This window comes from Dama dama, chromosome 2 (genome assembly GCF_033118175.1).
Source record: "Dama dama isolate Ldn47 chromosome 2, ASM3311817v1, whole genome shotgun sequence".
Taxonomy (NCBI): Eukaryota; Metazoa; Chordata; class Mammalia; order Artiodactyla; family Cervidae; genus Dama; species Dama dama.
The window spans coordinates 13,488,381-13,509,672 of NC_083682.1; the positions used below are offsets into that span (position 1 = coordinate 13,488,381).

The 21,292-nt window shown below is 44.6% G+C and overlaps 1 protein-coding gene across 1 annotated transcript; it reads left to right on the forward strand.

The window, feature by feature from the left end:
* The first annotated feature begins 1,610 nt into the window (after positions 1 to 1,610).
* LOC133067943 (pregnancy-associated glycoprotein 1-like) lies at positions 1,611 to 8,972 on the forward strand. Its single transcript, XM_061159024.1, has 10 exons — positions 1,611 to 1,663; positions 2,757 to 2,907; positions 3,862 to 3,979; positions 4,122 to 4,240; positions 5,440 to 5,633; positions 6,392 to 6,394; positions 6,557 to 6,667; positions 8,252 to 8,393; positions 8,489 to 8,587; positions 8,820 to 8,972. The coding sequence occupies exons 1-10, from the start codon at positions 1,611 to 1,613 to the stop codon at positions 8,970 to 8,972; spliced, it is 1,143 nt and encodes a 380-aa protein (XP_061015007.1).
* Positions 8,973 to 21,292: the final 12,320 nt, after the last annotated feature.

The following is a 21,292-nucleotide window of genomic DNA, read 5'->3' on the forward strand; positions in this document are numbered from 1 at the left end:
GACTCTCAAGAGTCCTCTCCAGCACCATAGTTAAAGGGGCATATATGTGTGTCATTTGTCAGTGATGTCATATTATCCCTGTTGGGATTTAACCACCACAACTGAATTTAAACAATATGCGAAAATGAGGATTAAGACACAGTGCCCCATCTATACACACGTGGCAACCAGGAGAGGCTCCTGTTGTATTCAAGGGACAGGCCTGGATAGATCTCAGGCAGGAATAGGCCCTGGGAGTCCTGGATGAGTATTAAACACCATTGTCTTTACTTTGGCTGCCACAGCTGTTTTGTCTTCTTTGATTGGTAAGACATTTCAAAATTATTTTTTTGTATGTTTGCTTTGGCAGACAAAATTTTTCATGGTATAGACCCTATGGGGAAATTATATCAGAAATATATCCATTTACCTTCAGCAGTTAAATTTGTTGGTTTGTATGTCCCTGATGATCTTTCTTCATAAATAGAAAGGAAACAAACATGCTTAGTATGTATTCCGTCTCTTTGTAAATCATTCAACTTGAATTAAATACCTTCTTTCCCCAGTGCACTCTCAACTCTAGGCCAGAAATGAAAACCTGCAGAGACTGAAGGCTGATTCCAGCACATCACTGTGGAAATTTCATTCCCACTGTTTTTTCAGGGAAAAAAATTGGTTGCTAACATTAAAATCAGTAAATTGTACATAAATATACAGGCTTCTTACTTGAAAACATGGCCAACTGGCCTGCTTTCCAGCATGGTTGAAGTGGAGGAAAGGCTGCTGCCAGTGGTCAGGCCTGTGCTGCCCAGGGTCCAGCATGGCCACCTAGTCCTACTATCATTTCTCTCCTGGGGCCATGAGCTTGTGAGAACTAGACTGCTAGGTTGCATAAGATAAACACTACTTTTGTCTTGATCAGCTTTTACTTTGAAGCCTTTTACCCAGAATCCAGCACACACTTCTTCCTTGCACATTTGTCAGATGATATAAAATATCTTGTGGGTGCATATGACATTTCTTCCAATACTGAAACCATGCAATTGCAATTGAAGTACTGCTCTGCCCTAAATCTTTGATGCAGGCTGGCATCATAGGTGCCCCTGATCTCTGCCATTAGACCCACTACCTAAGGACAGTTGTATGTCCCTCAGCTGTCCCTGAAGTCTTCACTTTGCCATTTGACAAATTATCCTCCTAGCAATCTCCTCTCCAACGAAGACAGCAATGCATATCTCATGAAGTGGCTAGGAAGATGACACGAGAAACCAATAATGTTGAGCATGGCCCCTAGTATCCATTTCTATGATGTTCTTAGCAGTTGTTTCTCCAAGTAAGCAAGGTTCTCCATCTTCTTAGATATCCATGAAAATCAGTTTGATTTTCCAGCCAAGCTTCAAGGAAGAGATTACAGTTCAATTCTCTGTATGCTGAGAAGCTTCAAAGTCCACTCATCAAGGACACTGATGGAGGTATAGATTTTATCAAGAGCTTTGTGCTTTTATCAGATCCATTAGTGGCCTAAAATGGAAAACTAGGGCAGGTCAGAGCATATATAACTAGGAGCTCCCGGTCACCATTACATGCTAAGAATCCAAACTTCCCTGAGTACTTGGAGCCAGGAAAGAAGCATGAAGTGGCTTGTGCTCCTCGGGCTGGTGGCCTTCTCAGAGTGCATAGTCAAGTAAGTATGGGGACTGTAAGCCACATCATATTCCTTTCTCAAGTTTTTTTTTTTTTTAACCTGATTATTCTTCCATCCATCAGATTTAGAAAGGAATGGAATATTTCCCTGACAGTCTTAAAGTTCACCTCTTACTTATTGATATGTACCTTGCTATAGGAAGGTAGCAAGGGTCTTGGCAAGATTTGCATGGTTGCACAACTCTTGGAGTCCAGTCATCTCATGACCTATTGAAAATGGAACTCCTTGCAATTGTTCAGTGCACAGTCAATGCAGATGATGGTGTGGTCCTGTGGAATAGCACTTTCCTAGATTTTATTCAACATGTCCTCTTTGTTCTCTGTCTACTTCAGTGAGTATATGTCTATGTCTGCATCTCTGTATCACTGTCATTTATCTCTCCATCTCTTTGGAAGTCTCTGTTAGTGTATTTCTCTCTGTGTTGTTTTCCTTACTTTTAATTTTTCACTTGACTCATCCTTCCTTCTTGAGCCTCTGATTTCCCTAACTTGTTCCCTATCTCCTGGATTCTTCTTTCAACTCTCTGTTCTCTTTCAACTTGGAGAAAGTTTGGGACAGCTACTTATACACTGTTTTATATCTGAGAAGCAGTGTGACCACAGCTAACTCACAAACCTCTTGCATTTCAAATTCCTCCCTTGTAAAAGAGAACTAGGAATCCCTCTTCTACCTCCTCCCCTGAGCTTCTATGAGAAGGATGCAGTGGGATGGCAACAGCAATGCTAATGGCTGTTATTGTTGAGACTTCCTATTTATCAGGTACCTTATATCCATCACTTCACTTATTCCCAAAATATTCTATTTGGAGGGTGGGGATTATTACATTCCACCTTTTTGCCAAGGGAGAGACTGAGACTCCACATTTTCATATGGCTTACACAAGATTACAGAACAAAACCTATTTTCAAATCTATGTCTTTCCCATGGTATATGCATAAAATTCTGATAATAAGGTGACATTCATAAAAATGATTGGAAAATACACAGTGTCATTACAATGACAGCTATACCTTAACACTGACAGCTAATTGGTGCTTCTCCTTTGTTTTCTTTCCCCAATGCTTGGTGAAAGAATACCTCTAACGAAAGTGAACATCATGCGAGAAACCCTCGGTGAAAAAGGCTTGCTGAACAATTTCCTGAAGGAACACGCTTATAGACTGTCCACGATTTCTACTCGTAACTCAAATATAACTTCTGTACCCTTGAGGAACTTCCTGGATGTGAGTGTGTTGGGAGGATGGTGCTCCCCCGCGCCCCCTGGTGGTGTGGCCTAGCACTGGGGGTCATCTGCAGGTGGCAGGTCAGATGTTGGGGCTGGGGCTCCTGCAGAAGGCAGGAACACTGGGGAACAGGGACCCCATTACCACAGGAGAAGGCAGTCTCATCCTCCACGTTTGGTCTGTGGTGACTAGGCCCAGCAATGACCAGGTGGTAGGTAAACATCCATTTCTGTGTCAAAAATGTGTCATTAGTTTGAGGGAGATTGTTTTCTGAACTAAGTGAGCCACTCAGTTACAGATAAAGGGCGAGCCATCTCTGATCAAAAGGTAAAGCCAGCTGCAAAGTAATTGTGAATCCCCAGGCAGAGGAGTTCAACTTCCACAGATGCAAGAACCACGGCAGTAAAAATTTACTATTCCATGTAATGCCATAAGAATCTAACACTGTGATTGTTTTTATTAGATTAGAAAAAAAGGGCTCATTTTGTTTTCAAGAATGCCCAGGCCAGCCTGGGAGCGAGGCAAAGAGTAAATACATGTCAAATGAAAGGGTCACCTGTGTGGTGTCGATTGGATGTGGTTTGAGTTTAGAGGGAGTGAGTGTTGTTGATCAAAGAGGACCTCCTGTAGACAGAGGTGCTCAGGTTGGGTTTGGAGAGACTAGAAAGCTTCTCAAATGAAGGCACCAGGACTTCCCTGGGGGGTCCAATGGTCATGACTCTGGACTTCGAATGCAGGAGGTACTTCTTCAATGCTTGGTCCTCGGTTTAATATCCTTCATGCTGTGTAGTGCAGGAAAAAATATCAAATGCAGGCACCTCTGTGAGAAACATTGTGAGCAGCATGGTGGTTAGAAAGTGATCTCAGGAGACATGTGACACCCAGAGGGAGGAAGCAGTGTGGAAATCGAGGGGAGCCAGATCTACACTAACCCACCCTTCTTGGTCCCTGTAGCTCATGTACATTGGTAACATCACCATTGGATCACCCCCTCAGCAGTTCCGGGTTGTATTTGACACGGGCTCATCTGACTTGTGGGTGCCTTCCATCTTTTGCTCCAGTCCCGTTTGTTGTGAGTACAGACAGCCCCAACCCACCCATCCTTTACTTGTTCGACACCCTCTTTTCCATCATTGGCACCTGACACTCATCAGACAGTGTGTCTGACTCATCTGACAGTGTCACTGTCTGACACTCATCTCTTGTGTCTGCAGATACACACACTACCTTCAAGTATCTGGAGTCTTCCACCTACCGGCATACGAACAAGCCCTTTGACATCACCTATGGATCTGGGAGAGTAAAGGGATATCTTGCTTATGACACCATTCGGGTAATGTGTAAACAGAAGCTGAGTCAGGACTGGGAATGGAGTGACCACAGCTGCAAAACAGATGCAGGACCACCTGGCAGGACGCATCCTACACTAAACCCCCCTAGTGATTGACCATATTACCCACAGGGTCCTGTCCCTGGGGAGACAGCACCCGTGGTGACATACAAACTCCCCGATTAGCTAACCCAGAGAGTGCCTTGGGCTGTGGATTTGCAGCTCCTCTGCCCATGAGCAGTTCAAGGTTCATTTTGCTGGGAGCGAGAAGGGAGGGTGAAACACCCACTTTTAAATTATCAGAATGTTCTATGCACTTTCAGGTAGTATCTAGTTTAATCCTGCAACAACCCCACATAGCAGGTGCTTTGATTAGCTCATAATACAGATGAGGAAACTGAGGTGCAGATAGCAAGGGCCTTGCAGAGGTCACACGTGTGATAAGCAGTGGAGCTGGGCTGGCTTTTCAGGACTGAAGTTGCCATGGGGTATTTAGGGGCAGAATCAAACTGATCTGGGGACCCTGGGGGCAGTCAAGTCCTTCCAATATCCAATATGGAAAGAAGGAGTACAGAGATGTCAGAGGGGCCTGATAAATGAGTTCTCACTCTACGGGGCCTTTGAGAGTCTAATAAAACATATGACCTACCTCCCCCAAAGTACCTGAGTAGTTCTCCTCTCTCTCTTATTCTCTTTCTCTCATACACATTCACACAAACACACACATATCCCCAAAAGTGTATTTCCCAGGCAGTACCTTCATAGAACCCTGCAAGCAAGATTGTATTTTTGGCTTCTGTCTTCCTGGGCAGATGCAGAATCCACAGTATATTACAGTGAATGCAGTCCATTTCTGTCATTAGGTCACAAAGAGAAGACTGTTTTGCTCTCTACTCATATTGTCCCGAAGGGGATGCTATTGGGTCCTGTCCTGACTTTTTGTTGCCCCAACTGTATAGAAGACTTGACGCCAATTTGACTCAAGCAGATGATTTTGTTTTTCAGAGGGGCAGATGTTTTAAAATCCACAACCCCTCACAAATGGAATCCAAATTCTCCTCAGCTTGGTCTAACCGTCTGAGGTGCACCAAAGACACAGCCCAGCCTCAGTTCTTCTCTGAAGATCTAATGGCAGTGCTCCCCAACCCAGTCCTAGCCCTACTTCACAAATCTGTAAGTGGGAACACTTTTCTCTCCCTCAGATTGGGCACCTTGTAAGTACTGGCCAGCCATTTGGTCTAAGTCTGGAGGAGTATGGATTTGACGGGTTACCCTTTGATGGCGTCTTGGGCTTGAACTACCCCAACATTTCCATCATAAGAGCCATCCCCGTCTTTGACAACCTGAAGAAACAAGGTGTTGTTTCTGAGCCTGTCTTTGCCTTCTACTTGAGCAAGTAAGTCTGAGCTGGATAAGCCCTCTCTCCAAATTAGCTTAAGATGCTTCAGTTGCAAGAAAATTATAGAACACTTGATAAAGAAGTATCCTGAGAGATAATCTAACCCAGGAAAACTATGGCCCCAGGGCCCCACCTGGCTTCATTACTGGCCCTTATAAATAAAATTTTATTGGAACACAACCATGCTCCTGGGCTCAAGAGCAGTGGTTTGGTGTAGGGGGTGAGTGGAGATGAAGACTAATGCAAGGTATCAGGATGTGAGTTGGAAGAAAAGGCAACAAGATTTACTGATGATTTTGAAATGGAAGGAAAGAGAGGGATGGTGGAAATCTTTCCTTCCTCACTAACATGTCACTGGGAGCCCAGACCAGCTACACAATTTGCAGGATCCAGTGCAAAACAGAAGTGTGGGACCCAAAACTAAAGTGTGGGAATCCTGTTTTAACAAGTATTGGGATTTCAAGCCAGGGAGAGCAGAGGTGGGATCCCCTACTGAGTGTGGGGGCCCTATGGGCACCACAGGTCACAGGCTAGCGGTGCCAACCCTGAGTGAGCCTGAACCCACACGTTTAGCACTTTCAGGCCTTGATTTTTCTGGGCTGAGGCAAGGGGAAGCCAAAACCTTCAGCACACTGTCTTCTGAGGCTATCTCTGAGCACTCAGGTCCCAGGAGGTCCAGAACTCTTCAGAAGCTTGGGTAGGTGGAGCCCAGGGAAGGTGGCAAAGTTTCTACCCTACTCTGTGCCACTTATTAGCCAGTAACTGACCTTGGTCCAGTTCACGGTCACTCATAGACTCAATTTCTGCATCTGTACATAGGGACATTTTCAGGGCCTTGATGAGTGGACAAGCACAGCTCTGACAGTGCTGCTGTTACTGTCCTCCAAAGATCACCCTCTTCCTTCTTTCTACAGATGCAGGATGAACAGCAGTGTGTTGATGTTGGGTGGCGTGGACAAAGCCTACTACAAGGGACAGCTCAACTGGGTACCATTGTCCCGAGTGGGTGACTGGCGTGTAAACGTGAGCCGGTAAGCTTCTCCCTCTGAAGGTCACCCCAAGTGATGCTCCCACATCTGTACACGGACACAAGGCAGACACACACAAATACACTCACAGACATACACCAAACAGACATATACACCATCCACAATGACACATACAGACACACAGACACATGCAAACACAAAGGCAAGCACATATAAACACACAAGCAGATACATACAAACACACACACAGACATACATTGCATAGGCAGACAGACACACAAGCAAACACACAGAACCACATACAAATGCACACACAAACACAGAAACACACAGACACAAAAACCACCCATGGATTCATTATCGCCCCAGGCCTCCTGACCAGGGCTCTGTCCAGGGTCCTTAACAGGGTCCAGAAAGGCTTGCGCAGCTGGGGGAGGGCTTCACCTCTGAGTGTGAGGTGGGGGACATGGTTAGAGGACCCTACAGAGTGGTGAAAAGAGGAACAGGGAGAATTTCCTCAGCCTGAACAGAGCTGTGATAAGATGGCCAACTGTCCATGTTTACACAGGACTGAGGAAGCTCTCAGTGCATATAAATGTCAGTTTAAAAATAGGGAACATCCTGAACAAATGGGGAAAACTAGTCTCCTTAGGGAGAAGCTAGCCAGCAGTGGAGAGAGGTTGTCCACAGCCTTGAGACCTGAAAGCGACTCATAATAAAAGACACCCCACTTAACCTAGCTACCTATTATTTATCCTAGGCACACAGTGGAGAAGGTGCTGTAACTGAGAGAACAGGAAGGTGGGATCTAGGAATGGCTTGAGAACAAGGGGCAATAATTGATGGGATTCTCTATAATACCCTCAGACCTGTCCTTTGGAGGTCCCCTGGGCTATTCACGTATCACCTGGCCAGGGCATCAGTGTCTGAGCTGGGTGAGTGAGCAGTGCTGGAGATACCCTCTCCCAGGGCGGCCGGTCTCCCCCACCCCATGAGAATTTGCTGCTGCAGGGAACGTCCATCTTCACTGTGTATTTGACCCATTTTTGTTTGACACTGGATACAGCTCTCTGGATGGTCCTTATTCATTATTTTCACAGTCTTCACTCACTCATTCAACAGACAAGCATTGTGCATCCACTCTGGGCCAGGCACTTTAGGGACGTGATGAGAAAAAAACTTGCCCTCACATGTGAGAAGACAGATGCACAAGAAATGCCTCACAGACATAGCAAATTGTCACTTTGGTACATTCTAGACATGAGGAAGGGTCTACAGAGAATGACCAAGAAAGGAGACTGATGTACACCAAGGAAAAGACTTCCCTGAAACCATGACAATTAAGCTGGAATCTGGAAGAGGAGAAGAAATTTGCTAGTCAAAGGGGAGGGGGGTCTTCTAGGAAGGAAGGCCAGCTGTGTCAAGGTACAAAAAAGCCTGGTGTATTCAAGTACTGCATTCAAGGATGTCAAGGAAGGTGTCATGTCGAGCACAAAGGAAAAGAGTCAAGGAAAGAGATGATGGCTTGACATCTCTGAAGGGCTGTTCAGAAGACAGTCGGGAAGGGGGCAGCTCTGGGGAGACTCAGAGTGACCTTGGTGCTCTTTCTGTTCTACTGTCTCTCAGCATCTCCGTGAAAGGAAAGCTTATTGGTTGTTCTGGTGGCTGTGAGGCCCTTGTGGACACCGGGACATCACTGATCCAAGGCCCAACAAGAATGGTCACTAACATTCAGAGGCTCATCGGCGCCACGCGCCAGGGTTTCCAGGTGAAGGGTCATGCCACAGGGTCACTCCCAGTCTCCACACACAACAAGGATCTCCAGGGCCAACCTCTCTCCCTCTCTCCCTCTCTCTCTAACAGCACTATGTTTCATGTTTTACCATCAATACCCTGCCCTCTGTTATCTTCACCATCAACGGCATCGACTACCCAGTGCCAGCTCGAGCCTACATCCTCAAGGTGAGGGGACAACCTTGAGGGTTGGTTCTCAAAAAGGAACTTGCAGAAACCCTTTAGCTGGTTCAGGGAGGAAGGCGCCCTCTGCCGGCCATGTCACAACATGGCAGATGCTCCTGAGCCCCAGTAGCTGGGCCAGTGCCTCCCACAAAACCAACCACTTGAAAGTAAAGGTCAGTAACTGAGGCACAGGTAAGGGCTCAGGCTGACTGGTATGTATCTCTGACTCCTCCAGGATCCTCAAGGCCGCTGCTTTATCACCTTTAAAGGAGGCACAGAAATTTTTAAACACGCAGAGACCTGGATCCTGGGTGACGCCTTCCTGAGGCTGTATTTCTCTGTTTATGATCGAGGAAATGACAGAATTGGCCTGGCTCGGGCAGCGTAAATGCTTGGACTGGTTTAGGAATCAATCAGGCCACTCCAAACACACACTGGCTCACACTTAGGGCACTGTTGTCCAGGGATGTTGGTGAACTTTTTATGTGGTGCTCTGCAAACCCTATTCTCAGTAAAGAATAAAAGATTTCACTCCTGATGGTGCTAAAACAAATGGGTGCCTCTGTTTGTGTCTGGGAGATGCATAATGATCAGGAAGGATCTGGTACCAAGTCTGAGACACAATTGAGAAGAGCCCAACTCCAACTGGCTTCAAGGAAACAGGGAACTTATTGGAAGGATTCTGGGGATCTGGGACATAGGAACCAGAGCAGATCCAAAGATCTCAGTGACTGGACCCAAGAAATCAGAAGGCATCAGTTCTCTCTTTCTCACCCTTGGTCTTTCCCCTCTCTCTTCTTTGATTGTCTTAGCCTGACAACTTTCTTCCCTAAGGCTTCTACAACTAGTGAGGGAGTCCAGAGCTAACTGCCCTAGGGTTTTATATCCTGAAGTCATCTAACCCTAAGGAAAAAAGCTCAGAAACATCATGGTTCAAGGGAGTGTTCTGAATGGCCCACCTCAGATCACACATCCAACTGGAGACCAACCATCCTGGCAGTGTCATGGGGTCCTATGAGTGGCTTTACATGGTCGTGTGGCCCTGACCCAGCAGCACACATGATTGTCAATTTCCTGCAGAACCACGTGACTGGAGCTTGGTAGTTGTAGCCTCAAAGATAGTAGCTGGGGGATGGTCTAGACCATAAAAGAGTTTATGACTCTTCCACCACCAACTACACCAACTCTTCATTCAGAGGAATTATAAGGGGTAATGAAAACATTCTAATCATCCCATCTCAGGTGAACACTGGCAGTGGGCTTCTGCTCCAGGGGTTCTGTGTGAGTCCATCATACTGAAAGGGTCTGTTTTTGTCCCCACACCCCAGTCACCAGCTCTCTGCCACACATGCCTGCTGTGTCCTGTCCAGTCCCACTTGGCAAGCGTTGGCCCCTGGGATCCCTGAGCCGTCCTCCTCCTGCAGGGCTCAAATGCCCCTTCCGTGGCCTCCAACTCTGCTGGGGAGAATGCAACTCATATATCGGGGCACCCAGGGTACACAGAGGCTTCAGCCTTTCTGAGCTTCCTCCAGGGGTGGTGCTACAAACCATTTGGTTGGAGCTGCCATGGTTAGGCACTTTTGCAGTGGAAGCATCGGTTCTTCCCACCTGGACACCCTCGGCAGAGGCCTCATCTGGGAAAGCAGGGGTCAGAGATTGATTACCTTTAGGATTGACTGGTTTCATTTCCTTGCTCTATAAGGGACTCTCAAGAATCTTCTCCAGCACCACTATTTGAAAACACCAATTCTTTGATGCTCCCCATTCTATAATCTCACATCTGTACAAGACGCCTGGAAAAAGCCATGGCTATGACACTACAGGCCTTTGTCAGCCAAGTGATGCCTCTGCTTTTTAATACACTGTCCAGGTTTGTCATAGCTTTACTTCCAAGGAGCAAGTGTCTTTTAATTTCATGGCTGTGGTCAAGGCCCATTGTGATTTTGGAGCCCAAGAAAATAAAATCTGCCACTCTTTCCACTTTTCCTCCATCTATTTGCCATGAAGTGATGGAACTGAGTGCCATGATCTTAGTTTTTTGAATGTTGAGTTTTAAGGTAGCTTTTTCCTTTTCTCTTTCACCTCATCAAGAGGTTCTTTAGTTCCTCTTCCCTTTCTGCCATTAGGGTGGTAACATCTTCATATCTGGTGTTGCTATTTCCCCCAGCCATCTTGATTCCTGCTTGGGATTATCCAGCTCAGCACTTTGAATGACGTGTCCTCAGTTCAGTTCAGTGACTCATTTGTGTCCGACTCTTTGCAACCCCATGAACTGCAGCACTCCACGCTTGCCTGTCCATCACCAACTCCAGGAACCTACTCAGTCTCATGTCCATTGAGTCGCTGATGCTATCCAACCATCTCATCCTCTGTTATCCCCTTCTCCTCCTGCCTTCAATGTTTCCCAGCATCAGGGTCTTTTCCAACGGGTCGGTTATTCCCATCATGTGGCCAGAGTACTGGAGTTTCAGCGTCAGCATCAGTCCTTCCAATGAATATTCAGGATTGATTACATTTAGAAATAACTAGTTGGTCTCTTTGCAGTCCAAGGGACTCGCAAGAGTCTTCTCCAACACCACAGTTCAAAAACATCAATTTTTCAGTGCTCAGCCTTTTTTACAGTCCATTTCTCACATTCACATATGATTACTAGAAAAACCATAGTTTTGACTAGACAGACCTTTGTCGGCAATGTAAGGTATCTGCTTTTTAATATGTTGTCTAGGTTGGCCATAGCTTTTCTTTCTAGGAGTAAGCGTCTTCTAATTTCATGGTTGTTGTACCCATCTGTAGTGATTTTGGAACCCAAGAAAATAAAGTCTGTCACTGTTTTCCCATCTATTTGCCATGAAGTGATGGGACCAGATGCCATGATCTTAGTTTTCTGAATGTTGAGTTTTAAGTCAGCTTTACTACTCTCCTCTTTCACTTTCTTCAAGAGGCTCTTTTTTTCCTCTTTGCTTTCTGCCATAAGGGTGGTGTCATCTGTGTACCTGAAGTTATTGATATTTCTCTGGCAATCTTTCCAGCTTGTGCTTCATCCAGCCTGGCATTTCCCGTGATGTACTCTGCATATAAGTTAAATAAGCAGAGTGACAATATACAACTTTGACGTACTCCTTTCCAGATTTGGAACCAGTCTGTTTTTCCATGTCTGGTTCTAACTGTTGTTTCATGACCTGCATACAGATTTCTCAGGAGGCTGGTAAGGTGGTTTGGTATTCCCACCTCTTGAAGAATTTTCCAGTTTGTTGTGATCAACACAGTCAAAGGCTTTGGCTCAATCAATAAAGCAGAAGATGTTTTTCTGGAATTCTCTTGCTTTTTCTATGATGCAATGGATGCTGGCAATTTGATATCTGGTTCCTCTGCCTTTTCTAAATCCAGCTTGAACTGCTGAAAGTTCATAGTTCATGTACTGTTGAAGCTTAGCTTGGAGAATTTTTAGTATTAATTTGCTAGCATATGAGATGAGTGAAACTGATAGGGCATTTCTTTCACATTGTCCTGGAGAATTTTGAGTATGACTTTGCTAGCATGTGAGATGAGGGAAATTCTTTCACATTGCCCTTCATTGGGACTGGAATGGAACTGACGTTTTCTAGTCCTGTAGCCACTGCTGAGTTTTCCAAATTTGCTGCCATATTGAGTGCAGCACTTTAATGGCATCATCTTTTAGGATCTGAAGTAGCTCAACTGGAATTCTATCACCTCCACTAGCTTTGCTTGTAGTGATGCTTCCTAAGGCCCATTGACTTCACATTCCAGGATGTCTGGGGCTAGGTGAGTGATCGTACCATTGTGGTTATCTGGGTCATGAACATCTTATTTGTATAGTTCTTATGTGTATTCCTGCTTGTCCGCAGGGGTGGAAATTCCATGGAATTGATAGAGTCAAGAAACAAGGAATCGCTCTTTTCTCATCTTGCCCTGTGTGATCCTGTGGCGCCCTGACCACACTGCTCTCTGCCAAAAATCCCTTTCCTCTATTCTTTCTCCAAATGTGGCCTGTGACTAACACTAGCAAATGACCCTGGAGCCTGGTGACTGATACATAACTCACAATCAGCTGACCCAGCAAAGCCCAGCCTTGTGTTTTGTGTCTTTTCTTACCCGACCAGGTCCATAAATCAAAGTCCCCAAAGAACATGACTGGTTCACCCCTTCTCAAAGCCTGCAAAACTCCAAGGTCTTTTTTCAGCATCAAAGAAGGAACACATCCCTTAAATCCAGGTTAGCCACAGCCACCTGAATCTCACTCAGCCAAGCATTCCCTGAGGAAGGAGGAAGACACTGCATCTAAGTTGCCAGAAGTCTGAGAAGTAAATGTACCTTGGTGTGAACCCAGGTCGATTTGACCAAGTTTCCCAAGGGTCTGTGTTGTGTGAATGAGGAGCCAGAGCTCTGGGGCTGCTGAGCTGGGAGTGAGTCAGGCACCACCTGCGTGATTGCCTCCAGGGGCTACTCCAGCTGGGGCTGCCCCCACTGTGCCTGGAACCCAGCAGAACCAGCTCCAAGAAGGCAGGACTGCTGATAGAATCAGAGCCAGATTTGTGGGTCAAGGGAAAAGGAACTTTCACTCTGGTGCCTACAGACCTCTGAGAGCTGTGCAGCAGTAGATGCAATTGATGACATTTCACTTCCTGGAGCTCTCCCAGCCTGAGAACCAGAGGACCTGGGCCCCAGTACTTCCCAATCCCACCTGCAGCCTTAGAGTGAGTCATACACCCCAGGGTTTGTTTTCCCACCTCTTGGATGAGGGAGACTGGACTTGCTCCAGAACATTTGCTCCAGACTGAAGTTCAATGTCAATCAATGGACAAGTGGCTCAGAGGTGCATGTCACCGAGGATGCTGAGGCTGCATCTGGTAAGAAGGGGGCCATGACTGCCTGGTGATGTCCATGGATCCTGGTCTCAGAACAAGGAGTGGTAGACCACTTGGACACAGCTGCTGTGACACGGAGGACCTTGAGGCCTTGCCCCCTGGAATTTTCTGCCACTTGGTTTCTGTGGGTTGAGATCAGGTAGTTATAAGCCAGAAGTTATCAAATGGGAAGGTTGTAGATTTCAGCAGAAACCTACATTGGGCTGATGAATCAGCTCTCCTAAAAGAATTCTGGACACAAGATGCAAGAAGATTCTTGGATAAATTTCATAGTATTTTAAATACTTTTTTGAATAGGTCATCTTTTGGATGACCTGCCATGTTGCTATCAGGCTTGGGATGATGCCCACAGTTAGAGTGGAATCAAAGAGCCCCTGGGGAAAGCTGACACTTTCCCTGTGACTCACTAGCAGTGAGTATAGTTCTATCCCCTCCATGTCTGGAGCAGGAATTCCAGCAGGAAGGAAGTGTCCTGAAGCAAGCAAGTTAAGCAAGTTTAACCAGAAGACCCAGGTAGGTCTTGCCCTCTGGTAGGAACCACTCTTTTCTCAGTGCTTCTTCCTTCATACGTCCTGAGCAACCTACCCACCTCTTGGTGATTAGGTTGTGAACTCCTCCACCCTTCCCTTCAGTCTACCCCCACAGCCCCACTTTGGCTTCCTCCCCACCCAGGCCCTGCCTATCACCTGCAGATAGCACTAAAGAAGAGAAAACCAGGGAGGGGGCGGTCCAGTTAATTCTTTCTAATAGTGACCACATTCCTTCTTTCTCCAGACACTGTCCTGAATCATCAAGATCTCCAGCTGGATGACTAATCAGCTTAGCAGAGGAGTAGAGATGCAGATAGTGGTGGGGGTAGAGTTGTTGGGTGTGGTGGACAGTTTTCAGATTACAGGAGAAGAGCTGGAATAATGAGCATGTGTATCTCCAACCACTCTGTCACTTGGGGCCTGCCTGAATCTGCTATCTTGAGCTCCACAGTGTATCACTAAAGACAGAAACTTCAAAACAGACTTTGGACTCTATCGGAGAAGGCGAGGGTCAGATGATCTGAGAGAATAGCATTGAAACATGTATATTATCAAGTGTGAAACAGATCGCCAGTCCAGGTTGGATGCGTGAGACAAGTGCTCAGGGCTGGTGTACTGGGATGACCCATAGGGATGGGATGGGGAGGGAAGTGGGAGAGGGGTTCAGGATGGGGAATACATGTAAATCCATGGCTTGATTCATGTCAATGTGTGGCAAAAACCACTACAACAGTGTAAAGTAATTAGCCTCCAACTAATAAAAATAAAGTGAAAAAAATGGACTTTTTGTAAATTTCTTCTTACAAAATGGTTTCAAACATGCCAAATACAAGAAAGAATCGTGTCATGAACCCGGTATTCCATCATTCAGCATCAATAACTACAAAGCTACTCTTAGTCCCGCAGGATGTCATAGACTGGAGACTATGCAAGATCAAGGTGGTGGACAGTAGGTTCCTGGTGAAGACATTCTTGACTTGCATCAGTTCTCTTCTTGCTATGTTTTCACATGTGGTGTGGGAGGGGAAGGAGGAAAAGGGAGAAGAGAGAAAAAGAGGTCGAGGCTAATCTCATCATGGGGGCCCCACCATCTAAACCCCATGACAACTTCAGTTCAGTTTCAGTTCAGTCACTTAGTCGTGTCCGACACTTTGCGACCCCATGAATCACAGCATGCCAGGCCTGCCTGTTCATCACCAACTCCTGGAGTTTACTCAAACTCATGTCCATCAAGTCGGTGATGCCATCCAGCCATCTCATCCTCTGTCATCCCCTTCTCCTCCTGCCCTCAATCCCGTCCCAGCATCAGGGTCTTTTCCAATGAGTCAACACTTCGCATCAGGTGGCCAAAGTATTGGAGTTTCAGCTTCAGCATCAGTCCTTCCAATGAACACCCAGGACTGATCTCCTTTAGGATGGACTGGTTGGATCTCCTTGCAGTCCAAGAGACTCTCAAGAGTCTTCTCCAACAGCACATTTCAAAAGCATCAATTTTTTGGTGCTCAGCTTTCTTCACAGTCCAACTCTCACATCCATACATGACCACTGGAAAAACCATAGCCTTGACGAGACGGACCTTTGTTGGCAAAGTAATGTCTCTGGTTTTTAATATACTATCTAGGTTGTTCATAACTTTCCTTCTAAGGAGTAAGCATCTTTTAATTTCATGGCTGCAATCACCATCTGCAGTGATTTTGGAGCCCAAAAAACTAAAGTCTGACACTGTTTCCACTGTTTCCCCATCTATTTCCCATGAAGTGATGGGATCAGATGCCATGATGGTAGTTTTCTGAATGTTGAGCTTTAAGCCAACTTTTTCACTCTCATCTTTCACTTTCATCAAGAGGCTTTTTAGTTCCTCTTCACTTTCTGCCATAACGGTGGTGTCATCTGCATATCTGAGGTTATTGATATTTCTTGTTCTTCATCCAGCCCAGCATATTGTGTTGTACTCTGCGTATAAGTTAAATAAGCAGGCTGACAATATACAGCCTTGATGTATTCCTTTCCTATTTGGAACCAGCCCATTGTTCCACATCCAACTGTAACTGTTGCTTGACCTGCATAGGTTTTTCAGGGGCAGATAAGTAGGTCTATTATTCCCATTTCTTTAAGAATTTTCCTGTTTGTTGTGATACACAAGTTCAAAGGTTAATGTAGTCAGTGAAGAAGAAGTGGGTATTTTTCCAGAATTCTCTTGCTTTTTCTATGAGCCAATGGATGTTGGCAATTGGATATCTGGTTCCTCTGCCTTTTCTATATCCAGCTTGAACATCTGGAATTTCTTGGTTCATGTACTGTTGAGGCCTAGCTTGGAAAATTTTGAGCATTTCTTTGCTAACGTGTGAAATGAGCAATTGTGCAATAGTTTGAAGATTCTTTGGCAGTGCCTTTCTTTGGAACTGGAATGAAAACTGACCTTTCCAGTCCTGTAGCCACTGCTGAGTTTTGCAAATTTGCTGGCATATTGAGTGCAGAACTTTTATAGCATCATCTTTTAGGATTTGAAACAACTCAGCTGGGATTCCATTACCTCCATTATCTTTGTTCATAGTGATACTTCCTAAGGTCCACTTGACTTCCCACTCCAGGATGTCTGATCTGTATTTGAGCTCAAAAAATTTTATTGGAATATTTCATATGCAGATATATATCTCTTATGATACTACTTCAAGAGGCTCATATTTTCCTGTTGCCTCACTTTGGTAGATGTTTGGATGCAGTGAGTTATGATGGTGCAAACCTCAGGAATCCATTATGAACATCCCCTTCTACATTTCACTATGGTTTCAGCATCCATCGTAGACCTTTGCCTAGAACCACTTCATGAGAATGTTTCAAAATAGTGCTTTCCTGTTTTTATCACTCCTTTGAATTTAATTCCTGAAATTCTCCAATAAAAATAAGATTCCTTTCACTGTTTGTAGTTACATGAAATGTGCTTCATAGATACAAAAACAGCTTCAATATTGATGATACTTTTCCTTTCTCAGTGCTCAGAATGGTGAGTTGGTGCCCTAGCAGTCTGTCACAGTGACAACCTAGATATTGTCTATTAACATTTGGACACCTTTGGCCAGCTTAAAACTAAATATTAAAAAACTAAGGTCATGGGGTCTACCCCTGTTACTTCATGACAAACAGAAGGGAAAAGGTGGAAGCAGTAACAGATTTCCTCATCTTAGCCTCTAAAAGCACTGTGGATGGTGACTGAAACCATGAAATCAGAAGACGATTGGTTCTTGCCAGGAAAGCTATGACAAGCATAAACAGTGTGTTGAAAAGCAGAGACATCACTCTGCTGACAAAGGTCCATATAGTCAAGGCTATGGTTTTCCCATTGGCTACATATGGTTGTGAGAACAGGACCGTAAGGAAAGCAGAGTGTCAAAGAACTGATGACTTTGTACTGTGATGCTGAAAAAAGAATCCTGAGAGTCCCTTGGACAGCAAGGAGATCAAGTCAGTCAATCTTAAGCAAAATCATCCCTGAATATTCATTGGAAAAAAATGATGCTGAAGTTGAATCTCCAGTATTTTGGTCACCTGTGTCAAAGACTGACTCATTGGAATAGTCCCTGATGCTGGGAAATATTGATGGCAGAAGGAGAAGAAAGAGTCAGGGGATGAGAGGGCTGGACGGCATCACCAATGCAGTGGGCATGAACTTGGGCAAACTCTAGGAGATGGTGAGGGACAGGGAAGCCTGGCGTGCTGCAGCTCATGGGGTCACAGAGAGTTGGACATGACTGGGCAACCGAACAACAACATTGCCATTTGAAATTTCTGACATTTATACATTTAATTTATTTCAATCGATTGCCATTTATGCTAAAATTGTCCCACTTCTGGCCTCTCCATATGAATTCCTAAGCTTTCTGTCCAGGCCCCACTGGTCTTTGAAGTCCCTCAACTTTCTAGTCTTTCAAGATTCCCAAGATAATTTGGTGCATTTCTTTATCCAGTCCTGTAATCGCATGTCTCGTTAAGAATCCATGGATTGTCTGGTGGGAAATGCATTTAGAGGCTACCTGTTAGACCTCAGGATAGTCATTGTTATCAAGTTGTCATTGTTTCTAGGCTTTACCGTGGTCAGAGCAGGAAGTAGAGATATTCCTTAAGAAAAATAAAAAGAAATATAATCAGTTGGTACAAACTTATGTGCCAGGGTCCAGCCTCAGCAGGATCCAGGGGTACCCTCAGGATGAATGGCGTTGGTGAGAGAGAGAGAGAAAGAGAAAGAGACCAGACTCAGGGTGTGCAGCAGAGTCTGGCAAATCTTAATTTTTTACCGTAGCTTTTATATTCTAAGTTAGTGCATTTTTAAGAGGAAGATAGTTTAATATTACATCAGCTTGTCTTTCACAAAACCAGGGTGTTTTCTGCACACTTCTTTTTTTTTTTTTTTTTTCATTTATTTTTATTAGTTGGAGGCTAATTACTTTATAATATTGTAGTGGTTTTTGTCATACATTGACATGAATCAGCCATGGATTTACATGTATTCCCCATCCCGATCCTCCCTCCCACCTCCCTCTCCACCCGATTCCTCTGGGTCTTCCCAGTGCACCAGGCCAGAGCACTTGTCTCATGCGTCCAGCCTGGACTTGTGAGAGTCTTGTACATTATCTTCTGGCCTTGGGGCCTATTGACATTTTATGACCTAGGTGAATGCAAAGCTGTTTTCCGTAATCTATTCTTTGTTGAACACAAAGGTCAGTCCTTTCGCAGAAGTTATCAGTTAAATTTATCTAAAAGGTTTACCACACAAAGACTCTGCAGCTCCGGTGAGGCAGACCCTGTTTAGCATTCCTGGTTAAAATTAACAATTCTAAACTCTTATTTTTCTAAATCTTTAACTATAACCACTGTTAGAATAATATTTTTGTGTTCTCTAATAGGGCTTCCTCACCCCCGAAGGGCTCTGTGCCTATTAGGGCCTTTTGTGTGATCAGGTTCTTTATGCTATTTATGATTAAGGTGTTGTGAGCAGTCATGTGCATTAGTATGCATTTGCCAAGCAGGCTAGAATGCCAGCAAAGGGGTCTAAATTGAAATACTCCTTTCATCCTGGATAATCTTATAGAATACCACCATCCGGGAGACATATTAACTAAAGTTCTAAGTTGATTCTGTTTGGAAAGAGATCGGGGAAGGCCTTCTACCTGTGTCACAGAAATTAGGGAGTAGTCTAATATAGCAAGCATCAGAAAGACAGAGATCATCTTTAAGGTGAGCGCTGGGGCAGCTTTTCGAAATCCCTGAAGTCCTGATCTACCTTGCTTGTCAGGTCTTCTCCTCATGACCTTGTCATGGGTGGGATCTTGTGTGCTGGCTCCTGGCACTTATGATTTCAGTTCAAGATTTAAGACAGCAGGGTTTTAATTAAGCTTCTTTATGTTATGTGTGAACCTCTTTTCTCTAACCACTGAAAGTCTTACTTCAGAACATTAGCTGTAATTACTGACTTGCTTTAACTTATAACATATATATGATGCTGTCACAATAATAGAAGCAATATCAGCAACAATAAGTTGTCGAATATAGTTTCAGATTCCTTTCCTTTTTTTCTTTTGGTTTTCTTTGGTTTTGTTTTAGATGGCCAGTAATTTTATTTGTCCTTAGAAGATATTCCACTCTGAATGTAGTCATAATTCTGAGTTTTAAAGCCACTTAAGTAATGTTTGTTATGTGCAGCTAGTCACCAACCTGATACAATTATACTTATTAGGCTTTGTCCTCAATTTAACTGATGTGATTATCTATTTCTTGATTTGGTAACACATTTGCATCATTGGATATCAAAGTATAAAACAAGAAAAATCTCACTCCCCTGTCCCTCACCCATAAATTACATTTTCGTAGTTTTTGGTTAATTTTCCTACTCGTTCTAAATGAAAATAGACATATATGTGCATATGGAAGAAACAAACTATAAGAACCTTTTTGAACTCTCTTCTTTTAAAAACTAAATAAACAGTGCACTCTGAAGAAGTCACCCAATCCACTCCTCCCTCCATCTACATTATACCCAGTTGTTGAGATGCCCTGTGCCTTATTCCACATTTCCCTGTGGATGGTCACTTCTGGTACCTTGCTGATATTTTACTTTTAAGAACAATATGCAGTAGATAGTTTGTTCACATGGCTTTTTCTATTTTCACCAGTGTACCCTTTGGATACATCCCTAGATGTAGAATTGCTGAATGAAAAGGCAAGTTCAGTTCAGTTCCTCAGTCATGTCCAACTTTTGTGACCCCCATGGCCTGCAGCATGCAAGGCTTCCCTGTCCATCACTAACTCACAGAGCTCACTCAAACTCATGTCCATTAATCAGTGGTTGGTGATGCCATCCAACCATCTCATCCTCTGTCATCCCCTTCTTCTCCCGCCTTAGATCTTTTCCAGCATCAAGGTATTTTCCAATGAGTCAGTTCTTCCCAACAGGTGGCCACAGTATTGAAGCTTCAGCTTCAGCATCAGTCCTCCCAATGAATATTCAGGACGGGTTTCCTTTAGGATTGACTGGCTTGATCTCCATGCAGTCCAAAGGACTCTCAAGAGTCTTCTCCCACACCACAGTTCAAAGGGCATATATGTATGTCATTTGTCAGATGATGTCATAGTCCCTCTGCTGGGATTTAACCACCAAAACTGAGTTTGAACAATGTGCAAAAATGAGGGTTAAGACACACTGCCCCATCTATACACACCTGGTGACCAGGAGAGGTTCCTGTTTTACCCATGGGACAGTCCTGAATAGGTATCATGCAAGAATAGGCCCTGGGAGTTCTGGAAGGAGTCATAAAATATGATCATCTTTACCTTGTCTGCAACAGTTTTGTCTTCTTTGGTTGGTAAGACATTTCAAAGTTATTTTTTTGTATGTTTGTTTTGGCAGACAAAGTTTTTCACTGTATATACCCTACTGGGAAATTTTACCAGCAATATATCTATTATTTATTTTCAGCAGTTAAATTTGTCAGTTTATATGTCCCCAGTGATCTTTCTTTGTAAATAAAAAGAAAACTAACATGTTTATTTTATTTATTTATTTATTTATTTTTATAAAGTCAAGGAAATCTATTTCCTGAGGTCATGACAGGAAGCAGGCGCGGCCGCAGCTGCGGGCTCTCCTGGGCAGGGGGGCAGGAGCTTGGCCGCTGTTCGGGTGACTCCGAAGCACAGGCTCCTTAGTGTTCACGAGATGCCGAGCGCAGGGCTGGGCCGGACCGGGGCAGCCAGCTTCACCGAGAGACCTCAGGGCGGGCGGGATCGACACGTACGCGGGG